The 19781-nt window shown below is 38.6% G+C and overlaps 1 protein-coding gene across 1 annotated transcript; it reads left to right on the top strand.

Moving 5' to 3' along the window:
- slc10a7 (solute carrier family 10 member 7) lies at positions 1-14262 on the top strand. The gene is made up of 12 exons (XM_044342128.1): positions 1-100; positions 3299-3381; positions 3510-3646; positions 5377-5452; positions 5588-5626; positions 5823-5858; positions 6528-6611; positions 6704-6869; positions 7620-7671; positions 9436-9509; positions 9857-10002; positions 13539-14262. Exons 1-12 carry the CDS (start codon positions 1-3, stop codon positions 13569-13571), a joined length of 1026 nt encoding a protein of 341 aa, XP_044198063.1. The 3' UTR covers positions 13572-14262.
- The last annotated feature ends 5519 nt before the right edge of the window (positions 14263-19781 follow it).

The raw sequence follows: 19781 nt of genomic DNA, 5'->3' as shown, positions 1-19781 counted from the left end.
ATGGGCCTCCTGGCGAGGCTGCGGAAGGAATGGTTCATCATCGGGATAGTGCTGGTCATCTTATCGGCCAAACTGCAGCCAAGCTTCGGCGTCAAAGGAGGTCAGTCAGCCGGAGTTTAGTCACTTTGCATTAAGTATTAACCATCACTAACAATTACTCTTGTCAGTGCGCATATGTTGAAGGTGATCCAGCTGTGCAACAACCAACAGATGTTGTGTTATATTAACTAGCAGGAGTTGCCACTTTTTTGCATGTTTGGTGCCAGACTTGGAGCAGAGTTTTACCTCTTTATCTTTACAGTTTGCTTCTGATCACACATGGCTTCACAGACAGAGACCTGACATTGTAAAATAAAATGTTTGGACCCACTGAAAAGATCGACATGAGTGTATTTAATTAGCGGGAACTTTACTTTTAATAATCACCAACTTTCAGACTTTGGTTTAACTCTGTTTCGCGCTTTGTGTCCCAGGACGGAAAATGTGGGAGTTACAAAAAAAATCATTAAAATGTTGAGTTTCTACTTATATACGTGTTAGTTTGTGGACATTATATATGCCGAAGTAAATTTTGAATCTTGTTGATTACGTTCAGGTGTAAATTAATGGTTTAAATAATGCGCATGTTTGTCAAAAGGTGATGTTACTGTGAATTTAAGGATTTTTTAAACGGAGTTCCGGTTTTCGCATATAGGAGAGAAAGTGGAGCTAACAGGCTTCCTCTGTTAGTGTGTGTGTGTGTGTGTGTGTGTGTGTGTGTGTGTGTGTGTGTGTGTGTGTGTGTGTGTTTCCTCCCTCTCTGCCTCCCTGCCTTACCTGGCTCTGTAGTGACACGTTGCATTCAGCAGAAATGTCAACACACACACACACACACACACACACACACACACACACACCCACACACATATCAGATCATGGTGTCTTTTGGGGACATTACATAGACTGACATTCATTTCCTGGAGGCTTACCCCTAACCCCTAACCATAACCACTGACCCAAAAATCAGCTTTTCCCCAAGTGGGGGCGTTGCTTTTGTCCCCACTTGGACAAGCTGTCCCCTATGAACTGGTCCTCAGTCTGAAATTTGTCCTCAAAAGTAGCCTATGACAGTCTACACACACACACACACACACACACACACACACACACACACACACACACACACACACACACACACACACACACACACCTCTCAGTTGGGTGTCACTTCACATCTTCAGTGTGTCTGCAGGTCATAAAAAGCATTGATTTAGGCTTCAGTCTCAGAATATTTAATCTTAATCTCAAAATATCGTAATTTTTTTCTCATAATTTAAACTAGTTTTACCTCAAAATATCTTTACTTTTTTTTTTTTTTTTGTAAATTTTTGACTTTATTCTCAAAATATTCTGTCAACGTTTTGTCTTGTAACTTCCCAGCCTGCCGCTGGAAAAAGTCAGTAATGTCAGTTATAAAATGTTTTTCATTTTAACAAAACTTGCTGAAAAATGTCCAATTCTGTTGTTTCAGTCTTCTGAATTTAAATAAATTAGTTATAATCTATCCATCCAGTCTTTTTCTGCTGCTTATCCACGTCTACGTCATGATTAATGAGTCATTAGTTACATTTAGGGGAATGAATGTTATATCCTGCCAGGCTAATTGTCAGGTAATTAAAAAAAAGTGAAATTAATTTAAATAAACTGACATTTATTTCACATTGCACTTGGTTAATAACCCGAGACCTTATTATCTTTAATTGTTTTTAATGAAATTTTTCATGAAACAGGTATTAAATTGTATTCTGTGTATTAAAAATGTCCTTTAAAAGTCTTAAATTTTACTCATATTTAATCTATGCAGTGGATTTGATCAGGTCTGACCCATCAGAAACGGCCACAGGTGATTTGGGACCACATCTTGAGAAACTCTGATGTCATGAGTGGAAGTTGTAATAAAGATAAAAAGAGTTTATCTCAGTCGTAATTTCACTTGTTATCACCTTACATGATAAGTGTTATCTGTGAGGCGTTCAGGGACGGCGGCGTCACCTTTAGATCAGCTCCTGTGCTGCTACTGTCAGTTGTTGCCTTCAGGTGCGGCTCGTAAACTCCTGTATCAAAGAGCAGGAGTTGCAGTCGAACAGATCCTGTAAGAGAAATTAAGACTTCAGCTAATGATTATTTTCATTATTGATTAATCGGCTGATTATTTTCTCTTGAAAATCTTGAAGAATGTCTGTTAAATAAAATATTCTGGTATCTTTTGAAAAATAGAAATTACAGGATTTAGTTTTTTTTGTTTTAAACCATAATTTTACACAATAGGATGAGTTTAACATTTTACTAGAGCTGGTGTCAAATGTCTTGTTCAAAGACCAAATGATAAATCGATTTAACTGAGAAAATAATCAGCAGATTAATCAATAAAGAAAGTAATCATCAGTTGTATGTTGATTCTACATCACTCATTTGGCAGATAAAAGCTGACAAACTGTTCTCACCTGTTTATTACAATTAAAATCTCACAATATTACAAACTTTTTTTCTCAAAAATATTTGAATTTTTTATGTTAATTTTTTACTTTACTCCCAAAATGTTTTAATGTTTTTCTTGTAAAATTACAAACTTTTTTATCAAAATATTCAGACTTTTTTTGGCAAATTTTTGACTTTAGTCTTAAAATATAAAATATTCTGACCTGTTTTTTTGGTACATTTTCGACTTTAGTTTCAAAACATTTTGTCTTTATACTTGAAATATCAACTTTTCTCAGAATATTCTGATTTTCTTCTTTTTTTGTTTTTGTTTGGATTTTTTTGGTAAAAATTTTTACTTTACTCTCAAAACACTCCTACTTTGTTCTAAAAAAACAACTTTTTTCCTTTTATATTGCAGTTTTTTCTCAACATATTTTGACTTTGTTTTAGATTTTTGACTATGTTCTTAAAATATGTCTTTTCTTATTTTATATTACGACTTTTTTTCTCAAAATATTCAATATTTTTTGTCAATTTTAGTCTCAAAATTTTGCAGCTTTACTCCTGAAATATCTTCTTGTAGTACAACTGTTTTTTTCTTGAGATATTTCAACTTTTCTTTCAAAACATTTAGAATTTATTCTCAAAATCTCAGATGATTTTTTTAACAGTGTGATGCAGCAGTTTGATGTTGTAAACCAGGAGATGAATAATAACTTATGTGTCATTCAGGCTTCAGTTGAACTGGTGACCTGATGTTATATTAACATGTAGTCGGTGCTTGATGATGACGGTTACCATGGTCACCACTGTAAATACATCTGTCTGTCTCTCTCAGGTCCATTGAAGCCAGAGATCACGGTCGCGTACGTCGCCGTCTCGCTCATCTTCTTCAACAGCGGCCTTTCACTGAAAACGGAGGTAAGAAATCCTGAAGCAGAGTCAGCAGAGCGTCTGAAAAACTTCATACATCAGAGTGACGGACGCAGCTGCTGGTTGGAGAAGATTAATGTGAGTAATGAAAGTCTGTTTCCTGTGTGTCTCTGCAGGAGTTGACCAGCGCTTTGCTTCACGTTCGGCTTCATCTGTTTGTTCAGTCGTTCACACTGATCTTCTTCCCGCTGGCCGTGTGGCTGCTGCTCAAAGTGCTCGCACTGACCGCCATCGACCAATGGCTGCTCAGAGGGTAGGAAGACTCTGTGTGTGTGTGTGTGTGTGTGTGTGTGTGTTAATGTGTGTGAATGCCGTCCTTTATTCGAGTCCCTGCCTGACTGTACCTGAAGGCCGAGTTATGAACGGACACAAAGACTCATATTCACTGCTGCTACAGGCGATGCAGTGTGTGCGTCTGAAAAGAGACAAATTCATGTTAAACTCAAATAATTGTGTCATTGAAAGCAGCACAAACTTTTACTCACTGCAGCTTCGTCTCTTATGGTTTAATGACGCTCCAAACCACACGGAGGCGCTTTGAAATCAAAGAATAAGAAACAGGAGGAACCATGAGGAGTGTTTTCCTTTCAGCTAACGAGCCTCCTCCTGTCCTCTTATATAACTGACCTGGAAATCAATCGAGGTCCGCCAACATTGAGGATGTTCCGACCAAATTCCCAGGAAAGGCGTAGTGGCATCACGGAGTATTGCAACTCCTGGATTTATCACGTGATGCACACTGAGCCAAAAATTATTGGAAAAGAAGCAGCTTTAAATGGTGAATAAACTTTACTGAGCGTCACAACCCCCGAAATTACTGTTTTCATCAAAGGAAAGTCTAGAGGAGCCGTATGATTAAATTATTTTATCCCATTCGTGTGTGCGAGGAGCCAACAGGAAGTCAGCTGCCGGTTCGGTTAGCGAAGGTTCTGGACGTGCACACTCTCAACGGGCTAGAGATGGAGACTAGTTAGCATGATGTGTTCGCCCAAAAACACAGAAACATGTGGAAACATCTGGGTACATTTAATGGTCGGAAGCATGAATAATTATTTCATTCATAGAACAACAAGACTGCTAGCATGCTAGCAGCTTTATGAGGCTTTATTTACTTTTACTTTGAGCTAAATGCTAACATGTGGATGTTTAGCAGCTATAATGTTGATCAAGTTAGAATCCTAACATTTAGTAATTAGCACTAAACACAAAGTTCAGTTGAGGTTGATGTGAAGGTCTTAGCTTCACAGGTTTTGGTCGTAAACATCCAACAAACGTATCAAAGAAATTATGACGTAGCGATGGCGCCAGATGAAACGTCAGGTCACCAAAGGGATTGAAACTCATCTTCAGGGGAAGATGAATGTGTGAACCAACTTTGACGACAATCTATCCAGTAGCTGTTGAGACATTTCATTAAAAACAACAAATGTCGACCTCGTGGTGACGCTAGAGATAAAGTCAGAGGAAGGAGGATTCGTCCTCTGGAGACAATGAATCTCTGCACAAGATTTAATGACGGTTCATCTAATAGTTGTTGAGAAGTTTCAGTTTAGACCAAAGTGGTCGACTGACTGATGATTTTGTCAACTTTTTCTTCATCAGCCAAAGATGTTTTTTCTTTTCTTGGCTCGTTCAGGTAAAACGAGGTTGAAATATTAAACTAAAAGGCTCCTAAATGACAGTCGTGGTTATTATTAATCATCTTGAACCTGAAGAGTTTCAGACTCACTGTAGCTGCAGTCTAACAAACTAATTATAGGTTTTATTTGGAATATTAAAACCTGATCTTATTGCTCTCTAACATCTGTTCTTTCATAATTGGTCTTATAGTGTGTGTGTGTGTGTGTGTGTGTGTGTGTGTCAGCTCCAGACTCTGACCTCTGACCTCTGAAGGAAGCAGGCAGAATAAGGACAGTTAGGGGAAAGAAAGTCTTTTCTCATCATCCTCCTCTTCATCTTTATCCTGTTGTTGTGGTTGCCTAGGTTACAGACGGTGGGCTGCATGCCGCCTCCAGTCTCCTCTGCTGTTATTCTCACCAAAGCTGTCGGAGGCAACGAGGTAACACACACACACACACACACACACACACACGTTAGCAGTTTGTTTCCTCCAGTGTTTGACAAATCATGTAAAGTAATAAACAGTATATTAGTGTGTTGTTGTCATGGTGACTGACTGTGTGTGTGTTTCTAGGCTGCTGCCATCTTCAACTCAGCATTTGGAAGCTTCCTGGTAAGATGTTCATGTGTGGTTCAGATTTTGGACAGTGAGCATGTTGAGTCCAGGTTTAGACGTGGTTTTAGGGAATCTATATGTGTAGAATATATAATGAAGCTGAACTTTTCCTCCAAACGAGTCCATCAGTAATGAAACGTCAGTGACGCTCTGCGGGGAGTCGAACCTGTAACCGTGTCTTTGTGTCCTGCAGGGAATCGTAGTGACTCCAGTGCTGCTGCTGCTGTTTGTAAGTCAGACCTGCTGAGATTTAAAACACTTTTTACACTGAATACACATAAACTGTGACACCACGTTCATAAATATACTTTACCTGCCTCGACACAGTTAGCTGTAGACTAGCTGGTGAACATAGTGGAGCGTTTAGCTGCTAAACAGCCAGATATTTCCCTCAGGAGCTGGTGGAGACCAAAAACAGAGCTAAAAGAGAGTGAATATTGGACTTATGTTCACCAGGTGGACAGAAACACGACTCTAAACTAGCTTTTAGAGCTTTTCTACTGATGAGAGCTGTGAGATTGAACCAAAACAGTAAAGTTGTTGACTATAAAACCAAAACAATGAGCTGAAAGAGGCTAAAACGCTGAAGGGACCTGCAGGTGGTGATAATCTCTGTGGATTCATCACTGCAAGCAACATCTTTCACATTCATTGTCATTTCTCACACTGTTAATATAAAAATATTTATGAATGCAGCTTTAATTTACATTAATACAAATCAAACTGAGCTCAAAGTACTTTATACACTAAAACTTTAACAGGATAAAGCTGAATATTAATCATATTTATAACAAATTGAATGTTTAGTCTGCTGCATCGTCTTCTGACGGTTCTCTGGTTATAAATACATATAAATATATATGATGAGTGTTTGGTTCTCCTCCTCTTCCTCCTCCAGCTTGGCTCTTCCTCCTCCGTTCCCTTCACCTCCATCTTCTCTCAGCTCTTCATGACGGTTGTGGTGCCTCTGATCCTGGGTCAGGTAGGACTCTGTGTGTGTGTGTGTGTGTGTGTGTGAAATGTTTAAATGTGTCTGAATACATTGAAAGCTGTCGTGTCCGTCCGTGCGCGCAGGTGTGTCGAGGTTTCCTCAGGGAGTATCTGGAGCGGAGAAAGCCTCCGTTCGGCGCCATCAGCAGCGCCGTCCTCCTCATGATCATCTACACCACCTTCTGTGACACCTTCAGTAACCCCAACATCGAGCTGGACCCCACGAGCCTGCTGCTGGTCGTCCTCATCAGTCAGTGCACTGTTTTTATTCGTCTCTATGGAAGTAAATTAATGCCACGCAAGTTAGAAAACAAACAAACGATATTTTAATTAAGTGGAGAAGTTTTAGAAAAAGCTGAATTCAACTGAAAGAAGGTTGTGAAGAACATCCGAAAACACATTTTTAAGTCACATAGTTCAACTTCCAGTACAAACACAAAGCAGTGAAACTGGTTTTGTACCTGAAAGACTTGAAAGACTTAATAGTTAAAATCAGGTCAACCAGTTACTGACTGGTTCTGGACAAAAAACTTCCCAGTCACAAAACTTTCAAGAGGGAAATAATTTAAAATATAAATATAACTTTAAAATTTAACTTTAGGGCTCCAACTAACGTAATCTGTCAAATATATATAAAATATAAATCTTCTCCTTTTGTCTACAAACCCAAAGATGTTCAGTTTATTCACATTTAAGAAGCTGAAATCAGAGAATTTGGACATTTTTTATTAAAAATATGACAAAGGATTAATTGATTATCAGAATAGTAATAAAGATAAATTAGAAGATAAATAATTTTCACATATTACAAGATTCTTCTTCATATTAAACAGAAAGTTATAACTGTTGGATTTAATTCCAACAACATAATTACAGGTTTGATACTAATGTAATAAATTCATTGATCCGGTTAAATCAGTTTAACATGACGAGTAATAAAAATAAATGAAACTTTATGATTTTAGTTGAATATTAAAGTGAAATCTTTCTCTCTCTGCAGTTTTCTCCATCCAGCTCAGCTTCATGCTGCTCACGTTTGCCTTTTCTACCAGGTGAGTCTCCTCTTCTTCTTCCTCTGTTATTCCCTCCTCCTCCTCCTCCTCCTCCTCCTCCTCCTCCTCCTCTTCCTCCTCCTCTTCGCTTTCTTTCCATCAGTTTCACATTTTTACTTACAAGTCTCAGCTGTCAGGCAAGTGTAGCGTATCAGCCTGAATATAAAACCACTCCTGCTTTTCCAGCACCTGTTATTTGTAAAAAATACTTTTCTTTTTGTCTTTTTATCTTTTTAATTTTCTTCCTCTGCGGCAGAAAAAACACGTTAAACGAGCTTCAGAAACTCCTGCAGGTTAAACAAAACGCTTTTGGAAAAAGAGGAAACTTTGCAACGTTAAGTCTACAAAACAATCATCAAGACCTCAAATCAAAAACACCTCCCACTTTTTCAAATGTTACTTCCTGCCCCGACATCATCCTGTGGTCGTCCAAGACCGGGATGATCATTATGACAGAAGTTACCGTGCCAACGAGAGGAAGAGAGCCAAGTGCGACACCTTGATGGCCGACTGCCGACAACTCGGCTGGTTCCCAGTCGAGGTGGGACGTCGAGGTTTTCCGGCTCAGTCTGTACGGCGGAAGTTTATCTCTCCAGGGGTGACAGGCTGAACGCGGAGAACAGTAGTGCAGAAGATCTCGGCGGCTGCAGAGCGAGCATCCTGTTGGGTGCAGGATGAGGAGAGAGAGCTGATCCGTGCGATGGGGTCGAAACACTAGAGAACAGATGGCCTCGACCCGGGATGTCGGTGGTTTAACATACTGCAGAATATTCAGGCCAATATGTTAGAAAGCAACGTTGGAATTACATTAAATATGAATCACATGTTGCAGTAAAATCAAAACATCTTCTTTCCTCTCAGCTACAACATATTTCTTCATTTTTATCCACCAAATGTCTTTTTTTTTAATAACTTTTAATCGATAAAAGCAAAAACTGCCTCAAGTTCATCATACTGGGAATAAAAATATTTAGATAGAAACTTGCAGTATCAGTATGAAGGAAGAGTGGAGAACAAAAGTGTCTGATATTTAGATTAAAGGACGAGTTCACTGGTTTTCACAACAGTCAGGTGTCCATAGTAACAGTGAAAGAGGTTTTCCTCGCTGTAATCATTCCTCCTGTTCATACTGGATATTAAAAGATCCTTCAAATGTGTTTTTAATGGAAGTGATGGAGAATAAAATCCACAGTGTGTCCACACACTCATTTAAAAGTCTGTGTGAAGCTTCTATTCAGCTTCATCAGTCTGAGTTAGTCATATCAAGTGGATATCTGACACATTTACAGTCTTTTTAGCATCAAATTCCCTCTTTGTGTTTCCTCGGACAGTGTTTCCCTGTTGAGCTGCAGGTGGAAGAATAGTAACAAAAAGAGGAACTTTGGCACTAAAAAGACTGTAACGTTGAAAGATATCTACTTGATTTGACTCATTTGGACGCTGAAGCTTCATATTAGCTTCAGATAAACTTTTAAATACATTTTGGCTTCTGACTGTTGTTTTAAGACAGATTTGAGACATTGTGAACTCGTCCTTTTAAGAAGTATAAAGATGGCAGCATTTAAACAGATCTCAAGTTTATCTGTAGGCACAATAAGAGGTCAGAGGTCACAGCACTCAGACAGTAGATGGAACAGAGTGTCTGATGATGGATGACGTTAAATGCTGAACAGATTTTAAAGCTCCGTGAGGCAGATTTGTGATTTTTTTTGGGCGTTCGAATTCAGATTTACATGAGTCGTAACTTCCTGTTTGTCTCTGCAGGTCGGGCTCAGGATTCAGCCCTGCGGACACAGTCGCCATCGTGTTCTGCTCTACACACAAGTCACTCACTCTGGGTACGCACACACACACACACACACACACACACACACACACACACACACACACACACACGCACACATTGGATTTGTGTTATAAGTAAAATTTAAGATACAGAAACAAACTATATGTTAAAGTGGAGCTGCATCAGAGTTTGTTTCCAGCTGTTCTATGTGTGAAAGGTTAATATGAAGCTATATAAACTGCCTTAAGTGATGTCACTTGAGTCAGCGTCGGATGTGGCTGAAGACTACAGGTTTTAAATAAACATCTGGAGGTGTAGAGTTAGAAAGAATAAATTTGAATATCTGCCAGTTTTAAGTATAAAAAAAGTATAAAAACATCTTCTTCTTCCTCCTTCCAGGTATCCCCATGTTGAAGATCGTGTTCGAAGGCTACGAGCATCTCTCTCTGATCTCGGTCCCTCTGTTGATCTATCACCCGGCTCAGATCCTGCTCGGCTCCGTCCTCGTGCCGACCATCCGCAGCTGGATGACCAGCCGGCAGAAGGTACGATACAGACTCACGTTCACGTCCTGCAGACTCAACCGAACCTTCGCTTAACTTCAAACCAAGTCTTCATCCGGAAATGTTATTATCGACATTATGGGGATTTGATTTTTGTCCCCACGACAGGAGTAATACCTGGTTCACACACTTCTAAATTCAATTATATAATCGAATTGTAAAGAAAAAAACAAAAAAAACAGACAGATAGACAGAAGTCACTGTCATTGATTAAGAATTAAATGTCCGTCAAACTGAAACAAGCGAATAATTCAACAACCGTGTGATGATGATGATGATGATGATGATGGCGGAGAGTTCACACGTTTGGAAACACCAGTATGAATATTACCAAACCTTTATAAAAAATGAGGCTATCAAACATTATATCAATAATGAATCATTGATTTGATCTCAGTCTGAGAGAGCACCAATCACAGCGCAGAGAGAGAGAGAGACGGTGTTTAAATTAAGTTTTAAGGTATAAGACATTATTTTAGTTGCTTATTTTGTGAAGTTTAGGTGTGTAGATGTTTTAAGAGACATGTTTACATTGAGATAAATATACAAGTAGTTATGTCTTTCGTTAATGAGCAAAAATAGATAATCGAATGGTGTTTTTTAAATTTTTTTTAGAAGTAACTGAACGTCATTTTTTGCCAGTTTTGACAGGCCTGACACACACACTCAGGTTTGATCTGATCCGGTTTGAGGCCTCATTCCAACATTAATCTCTTCACCTTGTTCTCCTCTACAGTCTAGTCTGTTGTTGCGATAGGGCCGCATGCCAACACTGCTGCCCCGAGTGAGTAACTGACTCCAGAAAACAGACTCTTATTTAATTGATTTAATTAATAAAAAAAGTTTCCTGTAATTCTTCTTTTTGCCTTTTATAATCTGAGCGTGGGATCTGATATGATCATGTGATCTTGTGACGGTGCGTCCAGCAGGCTCCTCTCCCTCGATGCTGATGAGGGTTTTAAAAACGAGCCTCCCTCCTGCTGGACTCACTGCTGCAAACTCACCAGCTTCACTTTGATTCAGCACCAGTAGGGTTTTACTGGTTTAATGGTGGAGGGTGTGATGATGATGACAATCACTGCAAATGAAATCTTCTGTATATTATAATGTTGAAAACTTATAAAAACTACGTTATTGTAGCTTCTGTTCAGTCAAACTGTTGGATTTAATCATTTTGACAGATATGATTGGGGCTGAAGCAATTAATCGAGCAGTTGATCGACTTTAATCAACAATTTTAGTAATAATCGAATAATCCTTTAAGTCATTTATTAATAAATTAAAACGATTTGCTGGTTCCATCTTCTCAAATATGATAAAATGTATTATATCATTCTAAACTAATTATTTCCTTTGTGTTTTGGACTTTTGATTTTTAAAAAAAACAGAAAACAGGCGTTTGAAGACGTCACTTTGGGCTCCAGGAAACTGTCAGCGACTATTTTCTAACATTTTAAAGGACTAAATGATTAATTGATCCATCAAGAACATAATGTTTAGGTGCAGCCCTTAAAAAGACAATTATATCTGATTGACAAGAGCCGTGACGCTGTTCACATAAAAGTTGGCTAACTCTTCGAGTAAAGGCGTGGACTGCCCGTCCACCTCAAGGTGTAATTATCAGTCTTTACAGCTTGAGCACCTGGTGTGGAAGTTAATATGCACACAGACTATCTCAATGTATCTGTAATAAACTAAATATATCAGCCAGGCTCTGCTTCCTTGTCTGAAGCGCCTCCACATGGTTACATTTGGTATTGCAGCAGAAATGTGTTACCTGGTTTCAGAACAGGGCTGCAACTAACAATTACTTTATTTAATGATTTAATCTGAAGTATATTTTTCTGATTAACCCATAAGAACCCATTTCCCCTTAAAGGAAAATTATGGGGAATATAAAACAGACCAAATGGACCACAAGGAATTCTACCTTCAGTGTCAAAGATCTGTAATGTAACATATATGTAATTTCCCAAACTTGTTTTATATCAGTTTGTTCAAGAAATGTGGTCAGAACAGGTTAAATATGATACAGGACGTCTTATTAAAGCATCAGAATTGTTAAATGGGTTGAAACCTACCTTTAGTAACAAAAAACAAGCTTTTTAAAATCAGCTAGTTCTGTCACATTTGCTGACCAGGCACACTGCCGCCATCATGGAAGTGATGTCATGGGTACACAGATTCACACATTGTCACATGACTGCACCAGGATGTTCAGTAGATGTCACTTAGGGGACTTCATGAGTTAAAATCAAGGATAAAAACTGTATAAGGAATTTTTCCAGAACATTGAAAGGGTTGGTGACACCTGTGTCACCATGGGTTGTTTTAGACTATGAAATGTCAAAAAGTTGTCTTTACAGTTAATCAAGGCTCAGAGTTCAGATGTTTTGTTTTGTCCGACCAACAGTCCAAAACCCAAAGACGTTCAGTTTAAAATGATATATGACAAAAGAAAAGCAGCAAATCCTCACATATTAGATTATCAGAAGTGAGGGTGAAAAAATCATATAAATAATCATTAAACAAAAAGAATGAATTTTAATATGGTTTAAAGTGTTATTTATATGAAAATATCTCATTTGAAATAATGTCATATTGTAATTGAAAGACCACAGTTGTGGAACATGAACAAAAGTGGTATTTGGACCCATAAAATGCTTCATAAATTTTATTAAATTACATTATTTAGTGATTATTCTTTATGTCAAGATGTGTAATAACACTGTATATATTTATCACATGTACACCCATATGTAGACAGTCATTTTGCAAGATTTTGAGTGTAAATTATACAGACTTCTTTCTTATTTTTCGAGTTTTAATATACCAAACTTGATAAAATCACTACAATAACCATCTCAATCAATTCCTCATGCCAAAATTATATAGAAAATGGGGTCATTTGTCTCTGTATGATGTCTTGTTCAAAAGTTATGTCAATTTTCAATTTCCACCAGAAATCCAAGATGGCCGCCAAACGGACCCATGGGACAATATTTTGGGAACATGAAAATATGTTTACTAGACACCTTGAGGATTACAAAAAGCTAAGTTAGAAAGATATATCAGTGGTTTGCATGGTGACCCCCCCTTCCTACTAGACTATATGAGAAGCTGGAACCAGAATTTGGTGACTGCAACTAATTATCAGTTATCAAAATGATTGTCGATCATTTTTCTGTCAATCGATTAATATTTCAGCTCCATTTTTCTTCATCCTTTACCTCGATTACAGAACTGTGCTTCTCTTTTTTGTCACATATAAGATATAAAGATACTACAGAAAGCCAACAGTAACCTCGCTGAAGAGTCCTCGCTGCACGAATTAGATGAAAAATTTGTGATTGTTTTACTTTTGACAGCAATTGAATTAATTCCAGTGTGGACAGAAGATACAGCACATGTTCAAACTTTCACCCTACATGCTGATGGTGGTGGATTCAATGACCAGACTTCTGTTTATTGTTCTGAATCTCTCACTCTGCTTCTTTACTTTCTTTCTCTCTGTCCAGGCGGTGAAACTAACAGCCCTGCAGCCCATCTGACGAGGATGAAATGAGTGTTTTTGGTGTGTGTGTGTGAGTGTGTGTGTGTTTGCTGTGATACAAAACGGACTAAGGCGGAGGGATACAGCAGCCTTTACGTGCCTTATTACAACCAACCAACAGAGACCTCAGCGTGGCGGAGGGCACGAGGATCACCAGTCGCCTCAATATTCTCCGTTTCTACGACAACAACAAAAAATGAACTCTCCTATTTCCATCACATATATATTCTTTTATATTTAAAAGAAGAAAAAGTACATGTTTTATTTTTATATGGAGTACCCCAAAAAAAAAATCCTGCAAAATGAAGGACAGCTGTTTTCAAACAGATGTGAAAAACAGCACCTGCCAGCAGGAACAGGAAGGATGGAGTTACTGGGACCATTCTTTTTTTTTATTTTTCTTGCTATTTTCTACTTTTTTTCTACTCTATCTCTCCTCTAGCTTTCACTGCCAAGACAAATGTGGACGTTTGTTACATTTATGTTCTTGATAGATCAAACTAATGCTGGATTATCTGACATTTAATATACAGTATAACGAGGTCAAACTTGGCTGTTTTTTTTTTTTTGTTTTTGTTTTTTACGCTTTCTGAAATAACTTTTTTTTTTATCTGAAATGATGTTTGTGGGGATGATGTTGAGTTGATGAATGATTTATCGAAATGATGAAGGTAAAACATGATTACTGAGACAGTCTCTTTTCCTGCCTTATTCACACAGTTACTTCATCTGTTTTAATTTGTTTGTCTTAATCAAATTCCTTATATTCTGATCAAGTATGTGATCCATATATCAATGACTTGGACCAATAAGGAGGCACAATGAGGGTTCCTAACATTCAGATTTCATCCTGCACAGAAAAAAACAGAAAATCTCATTTAAATAGTTAAAAACTACAAATATTTTTGAAAAATGATGATGCCAAATGTACAAATGTGAATTTGTAAATTTTTATGAAGATGGTGACTCATTCTAAGTGTAACTGACTGATATGGTCCTGTTGCCATATGTCAGTTTGATATTTTCATATAGATCATTGACCAAAATCTTGCAAGGGGACGTATTCTGCACATTTCCAGGTCTATATTTATATCTCGAGGCTCTACTGGAATATCTTTGCATGATTTACAGTTTAACATACTCCTTATTTATCTTGTACTGGCTCTTTATGCAGCCCCTCAGTTCAGCCTCTGTCTGAAACAGGCCGTTTTAGCCCCTGTCTCTTGAAGGCCCGCCTCCTGATGAGTTCATTGGCCAACTTCAGGAAGCTTCCTCCAGCTCCAGAGGCTACGTAAACAAAGAGTAGTAGTCAGGTTTCACTTCTTTTTCTTGTCCTTTACTCAAAGTGGCAACTTCTCAAATACATCTGTACATGTTTGAGCCCGAATCCTATCTGAAATGTGACAGTGGACAACGGCAACAACCGTCAGCAACAAAGATTACAGGACAGACTGCCATTTATGGACATGCAGCTTGTCAGGAAAGTTTAAAAAAAAAAAAAAAAAAAAACTTTGCAAATGAAGCATTAAGAGCAGGTTTTGTCTTTCAGGAAGCATTTTTATATGCATTGTTACAAACCATCCAACATCATAACAGGATATAAATGACAGAAGAACACAAAAAGCATGACATATCCCCTTCAAATCCAGCACAAAAAATAAAAACACAAATGGAAGACATTCAATATAAGGGCATGTCTTTGCTTAGCCTTACTCCCTTGTGGAGGTTAACATGAATTCTGATTTCCAAACCTTCTTATTGACATTTTTGAGGGCCTTCGTGTTACATTAGGGCTCAACCCCCAGCAGACATATTGGAGATTCTCATTTCTGTGAACTGCTGATTGGGTTTCTGTCGTAGTAAGTTGTGTAAGGATATAACTGCGATGCTATACTGCCCACATGTTGAGCTTTGGTCATCTGACAAAAGCTGATCATATATGGGGGAATTCTAACCCTTGTGTCTGCTTTAAAGATGATCTTTGGCTTTTAATGGGAATGTCCTTCTTGATGTTTCTCCAACTGTCCACTGATTCCTGGTCATGTGACTGTGACACCTTCCAAGTCGATGTTGTGACCAAAGTTCCTCACTTAGGTCACATTGACTCTGAGATGTGGTTGAAAGCTAAGACAAAAAGTAGATGGTTTCACTAGCTTCTTGTCAAAGTCAAGAATGAATCTCTATGTTTGTTACCGTCAGTGTCTTTGCCATTGTGGTGTGGTGTCCTGACCAACCGGTAGGAGTCACTGGCGCCGCAGGATTCAGTTGTCTTCATTTGGTACCAAGTTTGAGATACTTCTTCTGAGAATTGAACTTTTGTATTTTGTATTTTTGTAGCTGTGGATGATGATGTTTGGTCCTGCACCACCTGTGGACCATAGAGCTGTTTTGCTTTTCCTTGGTGGTCCCTTGCTGGGAATCAGGGAGTAGTCCCACCTCCTTATAGGTAGATCTTGAACATTTAATGATGAGGATGTTTTTAAACCTGCCCTGTTCAGTCCGGTTGAGTCGGACTCTGGCTTGTTTTCCGCCTTGGTGCGATTTGTTTGGGCAGATCTGAACAGCAATTGTACTCAGTCGCAGACCAAAACAACTGTAACAAGACCCTTTGAGGAAGTGGTCTGGCTACAAACAAAATCTGGAGCAGTTTGTTTGTGATGGGAACATGATCCGACCCAACTAAACGGTTCCCATAGCCAGGAGCTATGGGGGCCTTACGTCCTGGCTGGGAGCATGCTGGGATGCAGATGAGCAAAATCAGCAGTTGCTAGCAGCTAGCTGGAGAATGATTTGTAGTCTGACATGGACTAACAATAAAGTACATTGCATTTTTTTATATTTGGCAGATATGATCTCCCTCCTGTTTTTTGTTATCGCTCCCGCCCCAAGACACGTCTGACCAATGAGAGGAGTGAACGTTCTTGCATGGCTTGTATTGATGCATTTTGGTTCACTCTTTCTGTCTCAATGTGAAAATTAAATAAACCAAACTGATTTGAATGAGAGCAAACAAACATAAGTTTGAAAACACCTTAAAACCATTGTAACTCCAGGTTCTCTGAAAAACATGAAGAGGACCGGTTGAGTGCCCTGCTAGCTGCGCATGAGAAACAAAAACCAATGTCTTGACTTAAAATGAATGCATCCTTCAAACCTGACATATCAGAGTGTACATTTTGACAGTGAATGTTACTGAAGGAATCAACAGACACAATGCGCAGTTTCAGCTCTATACTGCCTCTTTTAGTAGAGATTTACACATCACAAACTGTCAGACTGTTTCTCCATGATGGAGTCATGGAGCCACTGAAGTCTCAGCAGCACAAATGTCATTTCATTGGTCATCATGTTGCTCTGTCCAGTAACAGTTTACAGTCAGAAATTGTCTGTTCACAGTTAAATTGTTTTACCAGTCATGTGTTTTCAGAAGAAAGATGAAGAGGATTTATGTGGGTTTGTTATTCTACCTGTTTATAGAAAAGCATAAGAAAATAAACCTACAAACTGTGAAAACTGTGTTTTTTTTCTTGCACTATACTATCACATTTTGAGTAGTGTAATGGCAGGGTATTTAAACCTGCTACAAAGGTACTACTTTACTACTTTACTACTTTACTGTACTTCACTCGGTTTCCACACACCAAAAGCCATAAGCAAAGCATCCCTCAGTAGAGTGCTTCTTGGGTTTTTCGGAACTCGGAGCAGCTTGTTTTTTTTAAATTTCTAATAATTAGATAATGAATGTAAGGTTAGCCTTTTCCCCAAATGTGTGTAAGCAATGAGAATAATAGTCTTTTCCTCAAAGGAAAGATTAAATGTTTATAGAGTATACATACAGACAGGTGACAAATTAAAGGAAAAACCGGTACAGGTCTGAATGCTTGACCTCTACAGTGAGGGGATCTGGTGGCACTGTTATGCTTTGGGGGGCATTTTGCTTGCATGGTTTGGGTCCACTTGCCCACTTAGAGGGTTGGGTCACTGCTAATCAATTCAAAGTTGTTCTGAGTGATCACCTTTATCCTATGATGAAACTTTTCGATCCTGATGAGAGTGGTCTCTTCCAGGATGTCAATGTCCCAATTCACAGAACACGAGGGGTCACTGAATGGTTTGATGAGTATGAAAATGATGTGAATCATATGCCATGGCCTTCACAGTCACCAGATCTCAACCCAAATGAACACCTATGGGAGATTTAGGGCCAACGTGACAGCACTCTCCACAACCATCATCAAAACACTACATGAGGGAATATCTTTTGGAAGAACGGTGTTCATCTCCCCAGAAGAGTTCCAGAAACTTAAAGAATTAATATCAAGGCACATTGAAACTGTTCTGGCAGCACATGGTGGCCCAAAACTTAATAAGACGCTAATGTTGGTTTTTCCATTAATTTGTCACCCGTCTGCATACATGTGTATTGGATGGTGAACTTTTAAATTATGATGCACTGTTAATCCTGCACAGTACATGCTAGAGAAAAGCAGCATGAGCACCATTATATTGTATTCTTTCATGCACCCACGAGAGATTACAGTGCTTTAAATTTGTTTTTCATTCTTTCTCCTGTAGTCTTAACAGCCGTGTACCTAATGAGCACTCCTCTATATCACATTAAGACAACTTTCCTCCTCAGGGCCGGTTTGGATATATAAACTTTGGTATAAAAAAGACCAAATTAGAAAAAAAAAACTCCAAATGCAAAAGGAAGTGTTGGCAGCTCAATAATTTCACTGACCCAACTTTTTTTCGACAGATGGCTCCTCTGTCACTTTATTTGGATGAAGCAATAGCAAAACAAGCCTGTGGAAGTCCTGCCAACACACCCTGGAGACCTCTTCTAACACACAACCAGACCCAGGTGATTTGAAAGAACTAAGAAACAAGCACTGCCATCCATGAAGCCACATACTGCAGGAGCTAAAATAAAGAAATACACAATGCATAATACTTAAAATATACTTTATTTTTAAGTGCATCCATATGACTCAACATGACAATTTACCAAAGAAAAGACATTAGTAACAGTAGTTGGAGATACACTTGATGAAATCTGCTTAATGAATAAACTTGGATTTGAACAGACCAGATTAATGTTTCTATGTGTTCTTCTGAGGTAAAGAGTGTACTATATATATATATATGTGTGTGTGTGTGTGTATGTGTGTGTGTGTGTGTGTATATATATATATTGAAATAATCTAATCATGCCATAGAGCTGGACTCACAGCCCTTGTGTCACTATTCTGTGTGAGTGTGTGTTTATGCATTTTCTATCCATCTTTGTGATGCAAAAACATACAAAAAGTGCCCACCAAATGAAATGGTGTATGTCATCCTAGCCTTGTATTTACATGTCCTACTTTCTATCAAAAGGCAGATTATAGTTTTAGTTGTCTAAACATGTTGGAGGCAGAAATCCATAGAGGCAAAAATAGTTAGCCAAGAACAATTTCTTGAGCACCATTTGGTAAACTTGAGAAGGAAAAACAAAACTGTAGTTATTCATGGAAACAGGATTAAAACTCCTAAAATCTACAAATGGTCCCTGCAGGTTCCACTGATTATTACACTTTAAAAGTGGCTGGAACAAACAACATACTACCAGTTTTGACATTATTGGTAGTGGGGCTAAAAGTATAAAATTCTGTTGCAAAGTTGATATTTTGGCCCAAGGGTGGCACATTTTTGTAGCTGTGGATGATGATGTTTGGTCCTGCACCACCTGTGGACCATAGAGCTGTTTTGCTTTTCCTTGGTGGTCCCTTGCTGGGAATCAGGGAGTAGTCCCACCTCCTTATAGGTAGATCTTGAACATTTAATGATGAGGATGTTTTTAAACCTGCCCTGTTCAGTCCGGTTGAGTCGGACTCTGGCTTGTTTTCCGCCTTGGTGCGATTTGTTTGGGCAGATCTGAACAGCAATTGTACTCAGTCGCAGACCAAAACAACTGTAACAAGACCCTTTGAGGAAGTGGTCTGGCTACAAACAAAATCTGGAGCAGTTTGTTTGTGATGGGAACATGATCCGACCCAACTAAACGGTTCCCATAGCCAGGAGCTATGGGGGCCTTACGTCCTGGCTGGGAGCATGCTGGGATGCAGATGAGCAAAATCAGCAGTTGCTAGCAGCTAGCTGGAGAATGATTTGTAGTCTGACATGGACTAACAATAAAGTACATTGCATTTTTTTATATTTGGCAGAT

This window comes from Thunnus albacares, chromosome 22 (genome assembly GCF_914725855.1).
Source record: "Thunnus albacares chromosome 22, fThuAlb1.1, whole genome shotgun sequence".
In the NCBI taxonomy this organism is placed as follows: domain Eukaryota; kingdom Metazoa; phylum Chordata; class Actinopteri; order Scombriformes; family Scombridae; genus Thunnus; species Thunnus albacares.
The sequence above is the reverse complement of the archived record's forward strand: the minus strand, read 5'-3'. Positions and strand labels throughout refer to the sequence as shown.

What these genes read in the sequence shown, in the direction of transcription:
- slc10a7 (XM_044342128.1), top strand. Translation starts at nt 1, where the DNA reads ATGGGCCTCCTGGCGAGGCTGCGGAAGGAATGGTTCATCATCGGGATA. An exon ending in GACCAATGGCTGCTCAGAGG is followed by an intron (nt 3,647 to 5,376) that starts GTAGGAAGACTC and finishes GTGGTTGCCTAG; the next exon opens with GTTACAGACGGTGGGCTGCA. An exon ending in GCTGCTGGTCGTCCTCATCA is followed by an intron (nt 6,870 to 7,619) that starts GTCAGTGCACTG and finishes CTCTCTCTGCAG; the next exon opens with TTTTCTCCATCCAGCTCAGC.